This window comes from Macaca mulatta, chromosome 13 (genome assembly GCF_049350105.2).
Source record: "Macaca mulatta isolate MMU2019108-1 chromosome 13, T2T-MMU8v2.0, whole genome shotgun sequence".
Lineage (NCBI taxonomy): Eukaryota > Metazoa > Chordata > Mammalia > Primates > Cercopithecidae > Macaca > Macaca mulatta.
Window position 1 is genome coordinate 53,556,757 of NC_133418.1, and position 18,772 is coordinate 53,575,528.

The following is an 18,772-nucleotide window of genomic DNA, read 5'->3' on the forward strand; positions in this document are numbered from 1 at the left end:
ACCCAATCTGGAGTGCAATGGCGCGATCGCAGCTCGCTACAACCTCCATCTCCCAGGTCTAAGCGATTCTCCTACCTCAGCCTCCGAGTAGCTGGGATTACTGACATGCACCACCACACTCAGCTAATTTTTGTCTTTTTAGTAGAGATGGGGTTTCACCATGTTGGCCAGACTGGTCTCTAACTCCTGACCTCAAGTGATACACCTCCTTTGGCCTCCCAACGTGTTGGGATTACAGGCGTGAGCCACAGCGCCCGGCTTCTACCTGACTTTTTAAAATGTTCACACACATCAGTGCTGGGTCATGGACTCATCTCACTTTGCATTTTCTCCATAGGCAGTATCCTCTATTCCTATGACTTCAGTTACCATTTATATAAACGACTACTCTAACTTTCTATATTTAGGCAGACTTCTCCTATTCTTGGTGCATACAGCCAACCTACTTAACGTCACCATTTGAGTGTTTCAGAAGCATTGCAAATTTAACATGTCCAAAATAGAACTCATCACCTTTTTTACCCCCACGCCCCTATCACCACCCAAGAAAAGTTTGCCCTTCCCACAGAGTTCCTTAGCTCAGTGAATGACATTACCATCCACCCAGTTGCTTGTGCCAAAATTATCCTTGATATTTCCCTCACTCTGACTCCCCACATCTAGTTCATCACCAGAAACCTCCTAAAATAGTTTTGGAGTCTACCTCCTTTCTTCTCACTGCCATCATCTTAGTTCAAGCAGCTACCCTTTTTTCATCTCGATTGGAGCAATAGCTTCCTTACCAGTCTCTCATTATTTAATCTCTGTCTCTCCAATCCGTTTTCCACATGGCAGCCTGAGTGATCTCAAAATATGTCGAATCATGCTACAATGCATTATAAGGAATTTGAGAACTCCTTATAATGGCTTCTATTATGTAGGATGAAATCCAAAATCCTTCATGTGGTCTCTTAAGGTCCTGAACGATCTGATCTGGCCCCACCTGCCTCTCCAACCTCATCTCTCTTCCTTGTCATTCTCCGGCTGTATACATACCTACCTTCTTGTAGTTCCCAAAAGTTCCCTCCTGCCTTTGATTCGTTGTACATCATTTTCTCTCTCATCCCTATTGCTAGTAAACTTATATTCTTTAGGTGTTGATGAAAATGTTTCTTGCTCAGGGAAACCTTTCTGAACCATCCCCCTCTCCTGGACTAGATTGGGCCCCCTATTGTTTTCTAATAGTCCCTTTTATAGCATGGATCATAATTATTTTTAACTATTTTCTTGTCTCTCTCCTGAGAGAATATAAATATCACCAGGGCAAGGGCTGTGTACCCTATCAAAGCAAGAGTCAAGCACAGTGCCTCAGCACTGAGGGTCAGTAGGCACTCGGATATTAATGAGTGAGTAGATTTATGATCTTAGTTGTTAAGATGTAGCTGAGAGAAAGCAAAACCTGAATCCAGTGGCAGAATATTTGAAATAAAATTTAAAGCTGTCATCCACAATATTTACTTTTTAAAATGGTATTAACCAGACTGAAGGAAGTAATGAAACTGTAGGAAACAAAATAGGAGGGACTAGTTTTTACTTCAGTTGTTCAGTAGACTTTTTCCAGGTAATTCAGTCAAAAGTCCTAAGTAATCTTAGCAGACTGTTATCATAGGCACATTGCAGGTTTGTAACTTCTGAAAAATATTATTTAAGTTCAAAGAATAGCTAGTTTTTGGTGTGAGCATGTTGGATCTGAAAGTTGTGGGTGTTTTAAGTGTTAAACTGATGAAGCATGTATCCTTGAAATATCCTAGATACATTAAAAGTCCTGGAGTTCTTTCTGACTTGGAACAGAAGTCCCTATTTCAAGCCACATATTTTAGACACAAATATGTCTTGACCCTTGACCATGATAGTGCCAACTCAAATGCTTGGCAGGCCTTAGCACCCTTGTATTGACTATTAACAGGGTTGCGAGCTTTCCCATTTTCAGCTAAAGTGACAACTGTTATTTCTTATTTTCAGCATGTTTGACATGTGTATAAGAGGGCAAGTGGGGTGAAGGGGAAATAAGTTTCAAATTGTTCTTAGATTTCAAGATGCAGTGTAGTCACAGACCAGACACAAACTCCTTTATCTACTGTTGAGGTCTAAATCTTAAAGAACTGCTTCTCAAGCAGTGACCTATTTCAAATTGCACATTTGTCTTCTTGATAGATAAAAAGATGTTGTAACATAGCGGTTTGTGTGGCAGAGTTAATTGCCAGTGTTTATTGACTACCTGTATAAGCTATTGTTAGGTGACAACTTACCCCAGAGCTTAGCAGGTTAAAACAACAAATATTTATTATTTCATAATTTCTGTGCATCAGGAATCTGGGAATAGTTTGGCAGAGTGCCTGTGCTTGAGACTTTTACAAAGTTGCAGTCAAGCTGTCATCTGGGGCTGCTATCTCATCTGAAGGCTTGACTGGGAGGAAAATGCACTTCTAAGCTCACTTACATGGTGGTTCATTTCCTTGTACCATGAGCCTCTCTGTAATGTAACTCACAACGTGGCAACCATTCAGCCTCTTAACCCGATTTATGTAACCAAGCATTCCTCCCATCTCTGGAAGCTTTGGGCATATTTTCTTTGTCCTCACTACACTAGACTTTCATCCTTGATGTGGATGAGGATCAAGTGAAATAATGAATGTGAAATGGTGAAATGGAATGGCTAGAGAAACACAGTGCTCAAGCATGAACAGTGACCTTGGAAAGAGCTGGAAACAGAAAGAAAATGTTACATGAAACTGGGAGCAGGAACTTCAGGGAAGTTGTGATGATCCTGTCTTCCCTCGTGTCTTCCCCAAGTTGGAAACATCCAAATGCCTTCCCTAGGAGTTACCAATCTCCAGCAAAAATCTCCCTATTGCCACCTAGCTACTAAAGCCAGGGCACATTAAGCAGCAGTTCACTCACACCCAGCAGGCCCACAAAACAATGTTGTTCTTGAACTATGTGCCTTGAAGTGTGGGTATGAAAGTGCTTTATTAATTTTTAAACAGTATAAAAATTAAGTTGTTGGAATGCTGCTGTTTGGAAACACCAAACTTTCTAATTGTTTGGAAAACACAGGTTGAATAGTACAAAATACAAATCAACACTGTATAATCTATTATAAGAGAATCACTTGCCTAGTATTGACAATACCATATCAGTGTTTTCAACTTCTGTGAAGTATTTGCATTAAGTTCAGTAACAGTTTTCGTTGAGTTTATGGTAATTCCCCTCTCCCTTTCTCATGAATAAGCACATCCTGGAATTTGCTATCTGTGCTCCACCTTGCTCTTGAATTAGAAGGGTTTTTTTTTGTTTTGTTTTGTTACTTTTTCTTCCTTTGCCTTCCCTTTCCCTTTTTCCTTACAATCATGTGCACTCAGGACTTATTTTTGGGCACAGGAAGATATTTTTTTTAAAAAACTGAACTCTGATTTCTGATTCTGTATAGTGATTTTCCATATTGATGGTGAGAAGTCAATGTGCTAGTTGCAAACAACTGCCAAATCTTTGGAAATAATAGTACAGTATATCTTGCTACCTAGCAAGGTTCAGGACCTTTAAGAGTCTCTGTGCTTAGGAATACCCCACTTACATACAGGGCAAATACCGTTGCCCTGGCATTTAGAACAGCCTTGCTTCTATCATTGTTATGCTACAGATGGAAGTGGTAAAAATAAAGAACTGGTTTCTTCCCCTCTATAGCTTATGAAATTATTATTATGGATCTGTATTTGGAATAGACATTGATTTCTTTTGTTTCTATTTAAAATATGTTAAACAGATATATTTCATACTGGTAGCTTTGTTTAAACCTACAGTGATTTAAATGGATTCTATTTTAAATGAATTATTTTAGAACTATGTACCACTGAGTTGTTTTTCCAGCTGTTCTTTACTCTTCACAATTTTACCTTGTCTTTTTAGTATATTGCATTTCTAATATCCATAACAGGTTAGGAAATTGCAAAACAAAACAAACAAAAAACAAAAACAAAAAAAAACTTTAAAGAGAATGAAGAAAGAAGATTTTGCGGTATCCAGAAGCAGAAAATAACTTATTCATGAGTGTTGCCAAGATGGAAAGAACCCCTGGGAAGTAATTTGTTAAAACTTAAAGAAGCCCCAAGGAAGGTGGGAGTCGGGGTAGAGATGGAGTCAAGGTTGAAGGGAGATGAGTTAGAGAAGGAAAGTTGCCTAAATACAATTAAGCCTCAGGTATTTATGGAACTCCTAATATTGTGGTGAGTTACAAAATCTATTAAACTCAATCTTGCTTGTCAGGAATTGAGAATCTAATTGGAAGGAGAAAAATTATGCATATGAAACAACAATTAAGTAGTATACTAAGTACAGAAGGGAAGTGGTGAATAAGTAGAGAAGTAAAGTAGTGAATGAAGACTGGAATGATTTTTGAGGAATTGTTAAGATTTAGAAGAATAACAGAAAAAGATATATTCTAAATGACAGCAAAAACATCAAAATGGGTTTAGAAGCCAAAATAAACCATTTTATTTACATACAATTTTACAAAGCTGTAGACAGAAACATATACATGAGCTAGAAAAAAATTAAGGCCAGCAAAAATTGCCACTAAAAAATTAAATATAATGAATAACATATTTAGTTATAAACTTTCATTTAAATTATAAAAAATAAAAATTATAACAAATATAATACATGTTTTTACAAAAGATACGGAAAAGATCTATAATTAGAAATATACCCCAGTAGAAAAATGGGCAAAGTACTTTAGCAGTAAAATTACAGAATAAGAAATATAAATGGCCAGTAAACATATCTTAAGATAATCAGCCTCAGTAAAAATTAAAGAAATGTAAAAAAATGCAAGTTTTATCTTATGAGATTGGCAATGGTTTAGAAAATAAAACTAATGATTAATACCCGCTTCCGTTGGGAAACGGGCACTTCCACACTACTGGTGGGAATTTAAATTCTTATGGTAGTGTGGCAATGCCAAGAGCCTTAAAAAAGAGAACATAACTCTCCAATGTAACAGCTCGATTTCTAGGAGATATCTAAATAAATAATTAGAAAAGACCTTGATAAAGCAGAACCTTTATAAACAGAAACATTGGAAACACCCCCAAAAGATGGTATGGCTATATTATTAAATAACATAGGAATGAGAAAAAGCAAATAATGGGGCATGTTGTAGCACATGATCCTATTACTATTGAGAATAGATACTTGGGAAATATGTGTATATGTTTGTATCTACACAAACATATGGGGATTCAGGAAGGTTATATGTACCACATTGTTAATTATTCTTAACTCTGGATGGCTGGACAACAGGTGACTTTTGTTTTTTCCATTTTGCTTATCAATATGATAAACATATTTTTTAATACATTTTAAAGAAAAACAGCTTGAAAATTAGAATAAGGAGTAGGTACTTACGATGTTCATTAAGAATGTATTTTCTCTATCTGTTTAGATGTTAAGGAAGCTGTAATGATCTTCACTAGGTTCCAGGACCTACAGAAATTTGGCATGGGAAGATTCCCACCCCTCCCACACCTGTCCCACTTGCCTAGAAAGACTAAGTGAGCCTAGGTGTTAATAGACATCTTTTCTTTTAACTTTTAAATAATTGTACATCTGTCTAGTTGTTAACTGTAGAATATGGATGGTTTTATAAGCGTTACAGATTGTTTCTGTTTATCGTTAAAATCTTTGACTTAGAATTTCAGAAGCTTCTGACAGAATCTGCATGTTTTAGATCTACATTCCCTTTATCCTTATATTCATTTTATCTTTTCTTTTGCTCCTCTTTAGGTTCTATCATAATGAATGGATCCAATATGGCAAATACATCACCCAGTGTAAAATCCAAAGAGGACCAGGGGTTAAGTGGGCACGATGAAAAGGAAAACCCATTTGCAGAGTACATGTGGATGGAGAATGAAGAGGATTTCAACAGACAGGTAAAGAAAGAGTGGAAAAGTGGAAGGTTGATGATACATGTAACTCAATAGCTATAATATTTTACTGCCAGTTTGTTACAAAAGAAATGGATACAGTTAGCTTTAGGATAACTTAAAAATTCATTGCGGTGGTCTGGGGGGCCTCATCTGGAATGACCAGGAAACATCTTCATCTGGTAAGAGACCAGAGTGATGGCACCTTGGAGGAAGATATTTGTAGTTTTCTTACCATGTTGATTAAAAGAGAAAACAAATGTCAGACTAATTAGTTGATATCTGAAAATCCTCACGTGAGAGCCCATGTATAACCAAATAGATTTGCATATACTCCACACCATGATATGCCTTCTAAGTGTAGTTCACGTCACACGGTAACTACTGCAGAGGGTCCCTGCCCTCAGCCTTGTTCTGGCTAGATTTGTTTATGACATTTCTCTCAGCAACTGTAGACCATTCTAGAATATTCCCAGAATTTAAATCAGACAAGACTCTTCTCAATCTTAGAGGACTGACATAAAACCCTTGTACCAAACCATGGTAGCTGAGGTCCTTTATCCTGCCCTGATTCTACCTTTAATCCTAGGAAGCATAGTGGTTCTATAACTCTCTATAGTGATCAATGTGAAATTAATTGCTTGAACAGTAGAGCACTAAAAAACAGAATGGTAGTGAGGTTGTTTTTCTATATACTTTGTAGTTCGTTGCTTTCACTTGCTTATAGGAAATGTGATACTCTGCATTTCATTTTGGAAATAAATGAAGACATAAAAGAAGTTTAAGGCCAGGTATGGTGGCTCACACCTGTAATCCCAGCACTTTGGGAGGCCAAGGCGGGCAGATCACTTGAAGTCAGGAGTTCAAGACCTGCCTGACCAAAATGGTAAAACCTCGTCTCTACCAAAAATACAAAAATTAGCTGGGCATGGTGGCATCCTTCTATAATCCCAGCTACTTGGGAGGCTGAGACACGAGAATTGTTTAAACTAGTAGGTGGAAGTCGCAGTGAGCCAATCACACCACTGCACTCCAGCCTGGGCTACAGAGCAAGACTCTGTCTCAAAAAAAAAAAAAAAAAAAAAAAGATTAAGAACTCTCACTGAAGGTAAGTATGTTTTCCATGGGACTTTAGAACAGTCGTGTTTGGCATTTTTGTTGACTTAATGGTTTCACTCTGCCTTTATCCAGCCTCTGAATGAAACATATGTTGTTGAAAACATAAAACAGTTTTAACTAGCTTTGTTAACACTCACTGACATGCTCTTAATCCCAGTGATCAGTATTGCACCAGGACTATTAGAAGCCAGATGTCTGAGCTGTGGGTCAGCTGTGCGCTCCTATATTCAGGAGTTTAGCAAACTCAGAGACAGGGTACAAGGAAAAGTGCTGGAAAGCTAGAGGCTTGCAGAGACACACATACACATTCACACACACACCCCGCACAAAGAGATTGAGGAAAGACAGTTGAGAAGCTTTAAAAATTACAACTTTTTTTTCTGGAGATCTAGGTAAGCAATGACAGATATATGCATGGCAGCTTCCAATATTGCAGTAAATACCAAGCCCTAAGAAGGGCTGAGCAAATAAACAGTTTTTGCTTAAATTCCCCCAACCCTAATGTGTTACAGGAATACTAGCTTGGCAACATAATTTTGGGTTTTGTCTGTTTGTTTGTTTGTTTGTTTGTGGAGACGGAGTCTCACTCTGTCACCCAGGCTGGAGTGCAGTGGCTCAATCTCTGCTCACTGCAACCTCCACAATCCAGGCTCAAACCATTGTCATGCCTTAGCCTTCTGAGTAGCTGGGACTACAGGCATGTGTCACCATCCCTGGAAAATTTTTGCATTTTTAGTAGAGATGGGGTTTCGCCATGTTGGCCAGGCTGGTCTTAAACTCCTGGCCTCAAGTGATCTGCCTGCCTCAGCCTCCCAAAGTGCTAGGATTACAGGCGTAAGCCACTGCGCCTGGCCTGGCAACATAATTTTGAAACTATTATATGATTTCAGGTCATAGGATTAAGTATTTCAGAGAAGCCTTCTTTATCCTTCATTTGGGAGCAGGAGGGTTTAGGAATCTGGGATATAATTGATGTTAGTTCTTTCTGAACACCTGTACATTACTCTGTTACACTATGGTGTGCTGTACAGTTTTTACCACTGCCAACCCCCATTCCATTACTAGCATAGTTTTCATGGTAATTCAGAAGTGGTTTTGCATACCATGTACCTTGAGTTGGATCTTAAGGAGTAGAAGCTGGTTTCTAGCTAGCAACCCTGATATAATGTCTTCTGACTTTCTAATAAAATATCTAACAAAACATAGAATAAGATGAAAACAACTTACAACCCCCCAAACCAGGAGTGACATTCATTGGTCTTTTTTAAAAGATTTCCACTGACTGTGAGGCTGATGGAAGTGGATTGAAATGTAGTTTTGGTGGGGGGAAAGGATTAAGTCTCAAGAAAAGTAGTGGGACTTTTATTTTAAAGTAACTCGGGAAAGAAGAAGTAAGAACTAACATACTAGTTATAATTGTGAATGGCTTATATACCCCAACACCCACACACATACAGAATTTTTAAAGAAATGGGGTCTTGCTATGTTGCCCAGGCTGGACTTGAACCCCTAGGCACAAGTGGTCCTCTCAGTACAGCCTCTTGATTGGCATGTGTCACAGTGCCTGGCTAGAATTTCTTTTTTTTTTTTTTTTTGAGAGGGAGTCTCACTCTGTCGCCCAGGCTGAAGTGCAGTGGCGCGATCTCAGCTCACTGCAAGCTCCGCCTTCCGGGTTCACGCCATTCTCCTGCCTCAGCCTCCCGAGTAGCTGGGACTACAGGCACCCACCAACACCCAACACGCCTAGCTAATTTTTTTGTATTTTGAGTAGAGACGGGTTTCACCGTGTTAGCCAGGATGGTCTCGATCTCCTGACCTCGTGATCCGCCCGCCTCAGCCTCCCAAAGTGCTAGGATTACAGGTGTGAGCCACCGCACCCAGCCTTCTGGCTAGAATTTCTAAGAGAGAAGATAGGTGGCGGGCACCTGTAGTCTCAGCTACTTGGGAGGCTGATGCAGGAGAATGGTGTGAACCCAGGAGGCAGAGCTTGCGGTGAGCTGAGCTCACGCCACTGCACTCCAGCCTGGGCGACAGAGTGAGACTCCATCTCAAAAAAAAAAAAAAGATGCAGTTGGATTAAGGGGAAAAAAAGGGAGAAATCTAATTACATGCAACTTGCAAGATACACTCTCACTGGCTATTCAGGCTACAGAAAAAGATGGAAAATGCTTAGTGAATTTTAAAATCTTGTGGGTCATTTCTAACTAGGAGACTTTTTTTTTTTTTTTTTTACTCTCAGCTTCTGTCATTTCCCCATGGGGTGTCTACGTCCCTTGTGGGAACATTTTGTGATGAATAGTCACTTGACCATACACAGCATGTAAGGTGACAAATGTGATTTTAACTGAACAGCCTGGTGCTCTGGGAAGAAGGAAACAAGTTTAAAGGGGACAGACAGCAGTTTCCACCTAATGTGGCTCTATCGGGATCTGTGTGAATTGCACATAGCATGTTTCTGTTACACCTCTGTGCCCAGCAACCATTTTCATTGGTTATGCTGGTGAACAGGGGTAAATTTAATAAGAGCGAGCATGCTGTAAAGCTCTTGTACAGTCAGGGCAGCTCTTAAGTGGTCATGTTACTTCTTGTGGCATGAGAATATTTTATTAAGTACTTCATAACTGTCTAATTTTCATGTGTGGCTAACTGTAATGTTCAAATACTATTCATAAGTCTCACTACCGGTAACTTTTCCTCTGAATTCATTAGGTAACTGTATATTCTAATTTGGGTAATTATTTTTTGCCTGACTTCACTTCTGGTGGTGGTGCTAGTGAGCTGTGAATCTGTCACCAGGCAGCCTGCAGGAAAGGGATGCCAAACGTGAAGCAAGAGGCCTATCAAAGACACTGAAATCGGCAGAGCGAACCGCACTCTTTACTAAGAGTTAACAATGTCTGCAAAGAAGTGTAAAATATCCTAGATATATATTGCTTTAGTTTAGGGCAATGTTGAAGAAATGCAGAGTTGTTTAAATATTCCTATATTTCATCATTTGAAAGAATACTACATTGATTATATAATTTTCTAGTGGTATGCCAAAAAGTGTTCTTTATGTCTTCCTAATGTTCTGAAAGTATTTTTCTCCCTTGAGGGTTTCCTTACCCAAAAAATGGCCAAAAGCTGAGAGCATTGGTTTTGATTTTATCTCCGCTAGCCAGGTCATGAACTAGTTATATACTTGCTGTATCTTTTTCATACTTCTTGTAAAATGGGAAATTTAAGAAGGGTTACTTTGTAAGAAGACTGAAAAAAAGAATTTTAGGCTCTAAAATGATTTTCCGTGATATCTGTGTCACCTATTAGAGATCGTAGAACATCTGCGGAGACCTTGAATTTCTGTTATTGTGAATAACTATTTTCTTAGTCTTATTATTGATAGAATTGGTTGAGAAAAAATAAAAATTATGTTATCTCTAGCTAGTCATTAGACACATTGAATCCTTAGATCCCTTAGACCTCAGGTAAGATCATAAAATCTTTTCTTTTTCTTTTTCTTTTTTTTTTTTTTAAGAATTGAGGTCTCATTCTGTTGCCCAGGATGAAGTGCAGTGGCACAGTCTTGGCTCATTGAAACCTTGACCTCCTGGATTCAAGTGATCCTCCACCCTCAGCCTCCCAGGTAGCTGAGACTACAGGCACACACCACTATGCCTGGCTAATTTTTAAATTTTTTTTGTAGGGACAGGGTCATGCTATGTTGCTCAGGCTGGTCTCAAACTCCTGGCCTCAAGCAGTCCTCCTGCCTCAGCCTCACAAATTGCTGGGATTACAGTTGTGAGCCACCACACCCAGCTCAAGATCATTCTTAACTGCAGAGTAATAACTTCTGAAGGAAAGAGGTGAAGGAAAAACTGGAAGGGGTAAGTCCCTCTGTGACAGTAAGTCTGAGCTACTCCCCTTTGCTTGCTAGGTGGAGGAGGAACTGCAGGAGCAAGACTTCTTGGACCGCTGCTTCCAAGAGATGCTGGATGAAGAAGACCAAGACTGGTTTATTCCATCACGAGACCTGCCTCAGGCCATGGGACAGTTGCAACAGCAGTTAAATGGACTGTCAGTCAGTGAAGGTCATGATTCTGAAGATATTTTGGTAAGAGCCATATGTAGTTCCTCATGTTATGTAGTGAAAAGAATATAGGATTTGGAATGACAGACTTTCTTTCTGGCCCTACAACCCTCAACAAGTCTCTGGAGCCCTGTGAGCTATTGTTTCTTTGCTCGTTTTATGGGCATTATTAATAAGGGGTGCATTGAAGATGCATTCCTCCTCATAAAGCACTATGAAACAGTACTGTTGCCAGCATCACCAGTTTTATTTTCTTTTTGCTTGCCAAGATTGGATGCCACCAACCTTTACTTTCTAATGGGATCTTCAAAGTAGAATTGGGATTAAGGATAACAATTTGAACACTGAAGAAGTTTCTTCTCAAGTTATCATTTGCTGCCATTCTTCTCTTTTACTGTCCCTCAAATCTGTATTTAATATACTTCTAAATGATTCTGTTATAAAAATTAACTGTTCATTTTGGAAGAAATGTACTCCTGAGAGGTCATTTTCTCCACTTAGAATTAGAAAAACAGATAAATGAATTTCCTGCCTTTCATATTTATGTAGTGTCAGAAGTCTGTGAGCAGGCTGGGCACAGTGGCTCATGCCTGTAATCCCAGCACTTTGGGAGGCTGAGGCGGGTGGATCACCTGAGGTCTAGAGTTCGAGACCAGCCTGGCCAACATGGCGAAACCCATCTCTACTAAAAAAATACAGAAATTAGCCAGGCATGGTGGCGCATGCCTGTAGTCCCAGCTTGGAAGGCCGAGGCAGGAGAATTGCTTAAACCTGGGAGGCGGAGGTTGCAGTGAGCCGAGATTGCACCACTGCACTCCAGCCTGGACGACAGAGCAAGACTGTCTCAAAAAAAAAAGTCCATGAGCAATATAGTTTTCACACAACTCATATTCTGAACAATCTTTCCCTGTGGTTTGCTAAGGTGTTGCATATTCACAAGAGAGTAGAGAACCAAAGAGAGTACAGAAAGATGAAGAAAAATAGAGATTGTGGTATCCAACCTGGTCTGATCGAGTACCCAGGTTTTCACCAAGTGAAAAATTAATTAATTGTTAACTTTTCTCAATTAATTGTACTCAATTAATTGAAAAATTCTTCTTGGAGTTGAACTTACAGGCCTCTGAGGAGATTTTGGAAAGCATCAGGAAGGAAACAAGAGTCTAAAGAAGGAAGAAGATGCGCTTGCTCAGGGCTATGTCAGGAGCAATTGAGAACAGCCGAGCAATAACAGCCTGAGTTACAAGGAATTTTCTTTCTTTCTCTCCCTAAAGCTAAGGGGAAGGTACTGATAATGATGGACTGGGGAAGTTTTAAAATGCAGCTTGCCTTAGGATTTATTATCTCTTGGTTCTTATTTCAGAGCAAAAGTAACCTGAACCCAGATGCCAAGGAGTTTATTCCAGGAGAGAAGTACTGAGCCGACAAAGCTTTGAGGAGGACTTGTCTGTCCCCACATCTGGGGATAGTAATGCACAAAATAGTGGAGCTGAAGATGGGGATGGGGCGGGCGAGGGACGCACAGCGGGAAGGGGAGTGGTGGTCTCATGATACTGTGACTCTGAGTAACTAATATGCTCAGTCTTATTCTACAAGCCTCTGAGTATTTCTGTTTTGTTCTGCTGATTTTTGTTTGGAGCAGTTTCCTGTTTTGTTTTTTTGAATAGCTCTTTCGAGTTAAGGAAATTGCATTTTCCCCGCTTCATCAGGAGTGTTCTGCGGTGTGTGTTTAAACAAAATAAGCTGACCAAGATAAACTGGATATTTAGGAAATGCCCCTCTCACCCTGCTGTATACTTACCAAGGACAGTGAGCCCCTGGAGAACTTTTTGTGGAATCTATTGAATTGGATGGGAAAAGGGACAAGCAGAAAGAGCAGGTGGTACAAACCAGAATTTGAGGCTCAGCTCCCCCATCGCTGGGGTCTCCTGCAGTGAACTGGGATAACCAATGCCCTGCCGAGCCCTTGCCTGTTTGTCCTGAACCCCATTCAAGAAAACGCAGACTTAGAGTACTTAGTTTACAGTAACTTTGATGATTGTTGAAAGTTGTAAATCAGAAGGTGGGGCTGTGATGGTGGTTGTCACTTGAGTCATTTAGTTACTGTTGTCCTGTTCATAAGCCTGTGTTCACCATCACCATCAGACTCACCATTTATAAGTAGAAGAGCACTGTTGTTGATCTGCCACCTCATCTTTCATGAAGTCTATTCCCCGGCCTCCTTTCCACCCTATCCTACTCTGTTTTTAAGAAAAGATATTGCTGCCAAAGGCATAGGGGAGGCCTGGTGTGCTGACAGTTAGCATGAGCCTGCAGAAGTCATCCTTGAATCTGCTGTGTCTAAATTTTATTTGGACAGCCTTTTTTTTTCCAGCCTCAACACTTGGTCTTCCTGGTGTCTCAATTCCCTCAGACAAGTTTATGCACGTTTTAAAGGATATATTTTTCAGGACACTAGTAAGAAGCTCAGTTCACAGTTTGGATATTTCTTCCCACATTACAGAATTTTGGAAAGGAACTCAAAACTAGCCTAGGAAAGTGAGTCCTGCTTGACCCATGTGACTGTGTACCTGACCCTCTGGGATCTTTTCAGCTATTAAAACATTTTACTGTTCCCACATACCCAGCTTTGCAGGTTTCCTAGATTGACCTCTTAGGATATGTTTCTTTGTCTTTCCTGCCTTTAACTTGTTGGGGTCTTTTGTTGCTACCCGTAAAGAACTAAACTGGGTGCTAGGAGCTGCCTTTGTATATAGAGATGTAGATGGCAGTGTGATGTTTAAGAGACCATCCAGGCCATTCTCCCAGGGATGAGGACTTGAAGAGCCCTAAAGATAATAGTGGCTTCTCTCTGATTGCTACTATGCTGTGTGATAGGCCTAATAGGGAAAAGATACGTAACTTGAAATAAAGTTGGCATAAATTCAGTATGTGGATGTGGGACAGAGGTTGGAAGGAAAGGACTAGGGTATGGAAAGCTGAAGAAATTCTCCTTTTGAGCTCTCGTTGACTCTTTGAACAGTGACAAGCTAATGCCAGATTTAAAATACACATTTTTTCCTATTTAAGTCTGTAGGATTATATCACTTGAAAAGTTGCATTCCTTGTTAGGTCACATGTCATAGGAGAGTAGCTTAGAGAACTTGCATTACCAGACAGACACATTAATTCCCAAAGCCTCTGTGTTGAGAAAATGAAACTGTTAACTCTTTTTCAGGGAGGAATATGAATAAAGAAACTTCTTTATTCAAGCTTCAGCTTTCAGCTGGGTTGTTCCCTCTAAAAAGGAAAGGACATTGCAAGTGCATAGAGGAAATCTCTCCCTTCTGGGACTGCTTTTCCTCCTTCATCCTCCATGAGCCTGTCCAAGCTCAGAATTCTGAAGGTGGTTAGAAATGTGTTGGGATTGCAGAGAGAAAGGAGCTCGTCTTTCCTTCTGCTGTGCTGGTCTGTTTTGGATGTCAGTCTTCAGCCTGGTTTCACAAGGCATATTTGGTCAGGACTATGAAAACTTCCTGCCAGTTTAGCATGGACACTGAGGGCTGGCATTTCTAGTCCTCTGCAGACACTGAATGTGCTGACTCCAGGTATAGGAAGCAGCTAGCAAAGTGATTCTTTTTAAAATGCATAGGACTCTGCTTCCAGTGGTTCCTCTTGTAGTCCAACTCTTTTTTGCCATCTATTTTATGTTGGGAGGTGGGGGCACAATTGTCACTCACGACATAGGCTCTGCTAGTTAGAGTTTGCTACCTTCTTAGCAGAAAATGCATCTTGTTGGACCTTCACTGGGGAAAGGCTGGGAGCCTCTGGCTGTCTTTGACTTTTCTCACAGGAGTAGAACCAGCAAGCCAGGCTGGAACCCTTTACCCTTGAATGGTGACGCTTGTATTTGTAAGGGGTGATGTTGAATTTAAGCCACTACTCTGTTTAAACTTTTTTTTTTAATTGGCAACTAGAAGTTTGAGAATTTGTATAGAAATAGAACATGTAGGCTGGGCTTAGTGGCTCACACCTGCAATCCCAGCACTTTGGGAGGCCGAGGCAGGTGGATCATGAGGTCAGGAGTTCAAGACCAACCTGGCCAACATGGTGAAACCCCATCTCTACTAAAAATACAAAAATTACCCAGGTGCGGTGGCAGGCACCTATAATCCCAGCTACTCAGGAGGCTGAGGCAGGAGAATTGCTTGAACCCAGTGGGTGGAGGTTGCAGTGAGCTAATATTGCGCCACTGCACTCTAGCCTGGGTGACAGAGCAAGACTCCATCTCAAAAAAAAAAAAGAAGTAGAACATGTATTTTTAACAGTTGCCAATCTGGCTGGTCCCAGTGTTAGTTTATTAGTGATTGATCTGTAATTATTGGGATTATTTATTCAACTCTAAAATTCCAAGATGAAAATAATTTATCTCTCTATTTTCAAGGGAAAAAAAGCGAAATGAATGCCTTTTCAGTTTCTCCACCTTTGAACTGCAGCAGAAAATTCAAGGATACAGCCTAGGCCTGGGCAAATGCAGCCCTGGGTCTTTGGGCCAGTTTCTGGCAATAATAGTTGACTTTTGGGAATCACATAAGGGTGAAACCAGAAACCATCCTAAGGAAAAGGCTTGACCTTTGTAGCACCTTTAGTTTCCAAAATCACAGCAGCTGGGGTCCCTTTTTTTGTTTTTTTTTTAAAGCATAGTCTCACTCTGTCACCCAGGCTGGAGTGCAGTGATATGACCATAGCTCACTGCAGCCTCAAATTCCTGGGCTCAAGCAATCCTCATATCTCAGCCTCCTGAGTAGCTGGGACAATAGGCACGCACCATCACGGCCAGCTAATTATTTTTATTATTTTTATTTTTTGTAGAGACTGGATCTTGCTCTATTTCCCAAGCTGTTCTTAAATTTTTGTGCTCAAGTGATTATCCCACCTCAGCCTCCCAAAGTGCTGGGGATTATAGGCTGGGCGTGGTGAGCCACCCGAGCCTGCACTCTCTTTAATTAAGGTTATAAAGCTAACCATGGCTTAAAATACTAAGCAGCATTTTCCAAATTGTTGATTACTATTACATTGGTTTTGGAGAAGCTGGGAAGTAAGGCAGTGAAGTGAATACTCTGATAGTTAACACGTGTTAGAGAGGAAAGTTGTGTGAAGAGGCCGCCAAAGTAAACAGCATGAATGAATCTTGTATTAGGGCGGCTGCAAACCCCAGGTAGAAAAATGACAGCCCAGGCTCCTGAACCATCGGGAACCCAGGAGTCTGCCCTACTGTGAGGAGGGGGCAGGCCTTCTTCAATAAGGGTCCCACCATCACGGGCTAATAATCTTTCACAGTTTAGGTGATATTGAGGTATTGGGACTGTTAGAAATCTGACAGATTTGACCAAGATTTGGAGATGTGCACATATTGGGAAGGACTGGGTGTCCCTAGCCGCTCTCCTCTGGGATAACGCAGGCGTCATTAGTTTGGGAAGCGGGTGGGGAGAAGAGGAGGATTGACTCCGATTTGGAGTGTAGTGGGGGCCTTGATGTCCTTCTGCCTCTGCCCACATTTCCCCGTGTGACTCACTGCAGCCCGCATTGCTCACAGGGATCATTAGTTCTCCCGGTAGGCAGAGCACCTTCTGCAGACGCTGCTCTGCTGCCTTGTGAATTTCCTCCACAGACTTGGTTGGTTATAATTTGAAAACAGTTTTTTGTTTTTTGGTTTTTGTGGTTTTTTTCCTTTGTTTTAATCTTCTCATACTGAAACTGCTATTCATGACAGGGAAAGGGGAGCAGGAAGCCAACCCAGGGAAACATGAGAGTTTCCTGCATACCACTTGGCCACCTGCCCTCACTGGCCAAACCCCTACTGCTGTTCCCAGTCAGTCTGGTTTTTAGAGGCATCATGGGAATAGAACAGCTGGATACACTATTCTCGACAGGGTGTCAGGCAGGAGTCCCAGGGGACAGGAGAGAAATCTGTAAAGGGACAGATGCACCATCTTTATTTTAAAGGAAAAAGCTCCCTCAGATTTTGTTACTAGAAGTCTCCTTTGTGACATTTGCTGAGCTTTCTCCCCAGTCCTACCTTCCTATTGGCTACCTTTTATATAAAAATAATAAACATTTTAGACTAATATGACAAAAATGAGATAAAATCTTTAAAATATTTTACTAGTTTACAGTTACTAAAATGTGCTTACTATAAAATAGTAAAATATTTTACTCTGTAAATCATCACTAAGTAATTCTGTCCTGTTGATTGTGAGCCTTCAAAAATGTTTAATACTTGAAGGATGGTTTGGGAGGCAGGGAGTCCTTTTCTTAAAAACAAAACAACTTTAATGAGGCATATGTTACATATCATAAAACACCCATTTCAAGTGTACAATTCAGTGATTTTAGTAACTTCCCTCAGTGGTGTAGCTATAACTATTACTCAGTTTTAGAACATTTTTATCCCTTCTGATAAGATCCTTCATGCTGTTTTACAGTTAATCCTGTTCTTACCCCCAGCAACCACCAATCTACTTTCTCTATAAATTTGCCTTTTCTAGACAGTTCGAATCAATGGAATCATACAATATGCGGTCTCTTGGGTCTGGCTTTTTTACTTAGCTAATGTTTTTGAGGTTCGTCCATGACATACAACATGTTTTGGTAGTTTGTTCCTTTTATTGCTGAGTAGAATTCCATTGATGGATGTACCACATTTTGTCAGCAGAGAGCCTTTTAAACTTGGATTCCAGCTTCCTGTGGTCTAAATGGAACCCTCCGAACAGGACTTATAGGGGAAGCTGCTGTGCCTGTCAAAGAAAACCTACTAATCAGAACGAGCTTTGTCATCCGGCGTCAGAACTGCTGCAGAAATTTTTACAATTTTGCAACTTCTTTTTTTACAAGGAACTTTTGTGCTACTACACATCAGGACTTTTGAAGCATCCGATAAATCCATGTAATAAATACGAGCGTGTGTCTGAGTGGACAAGAAAGTGAAACCATCCATGCTACATTGGATAATTTTTCCTCCCCCAGACTGGACAGGGAATCTCAGCTTTCGAAATAGAGTATCCTGTCTCCATTTACAAAGCTGCACAGGTATTAAAGATCGTGCTGCCTTCGTTAGGCAGATTTGGAGGGGAGGCCCAACAGCAAAGATGGAGAGGAAAAGGGAGTGGAACTTGTGGAACAGGAAGCCCCCCAGGGTCTGTGTAGGGCTGCTCAGCTCTTGAGGATATTGTAGATGGTGAGGTAGTGATGGTGTCCCGGGGCAGCCCAGCACCTCCACTGGGCCCAGAAGGTCTTGACTTTGGACACTTACCCTTGTTTCACAAGTGTTTAAAAGCTGTTTTTGCTTTTGTTTTTTTTTCCTAATCATTACTTGGTAGTTACTAATCCTTCTTTGGGGGAGGGACAGGGCTTTAAAACGGAAGAAAATAATTTTCATAAAAATATCAAAAATGGAAAAACTTTACTTTGTAAAAACTTTGCTATACAAACCAAATGGCAGCTGTTGAGAATCTCAATAAAATGTTAAATGCATTTGCTGGCAGTGGTACCCTTTTGCCTAAAGTTGGGTCACTGTGTCATACCGTGTGTGTTTGGGGGCAGTGGGGAAGTGTGAAATTTTTTGTCTCACACGTAAGTTGTCTCATGG

General features: G+C 40.5%; 1 protein-coding gene across 4 annotated transcripts in view; it reads left to right on the forward strand.

The window, feature by feature from the left end:
- Window positions 1-15,266, forward strand: part of PAIP2B (poly(A) binding protein interacting protein 2B) — a 35,164-nt gene extending 19,898 nt beyond the window's left edge. For 3 of the 4 annotated variants that reach the window (XM_002799275.4, XM_077958574.1, XM_077958573.1), the window contains exons 3-5: window positions 5,821-5,969; window positions 10,996-11,172; window positions 12,509-15,266. In XM_002799275.4, coding sequence (XP_002799321.1) covers window positions 5,832-5,969; window positions 10,996-11,172; window positions 12,509-12,565 — 372 coding nt within the window. In that variant the 5' untranslated portion in view covers window positions 5,821-5,831 and the 3' untranslated portion in view covers window positions 12,566-15,266. The remainder of the gene's footprint in view (window positions 1-5,820; window positions 5,970-10,995; window positions 11,173-12,508) is intronic. The other variant, NM_001194156.1, reaches the window with a different exon arrangement.
- The last annotated feature ends 3,506 nt before the right edge of the window (window positions 15,267-18,772 follow it).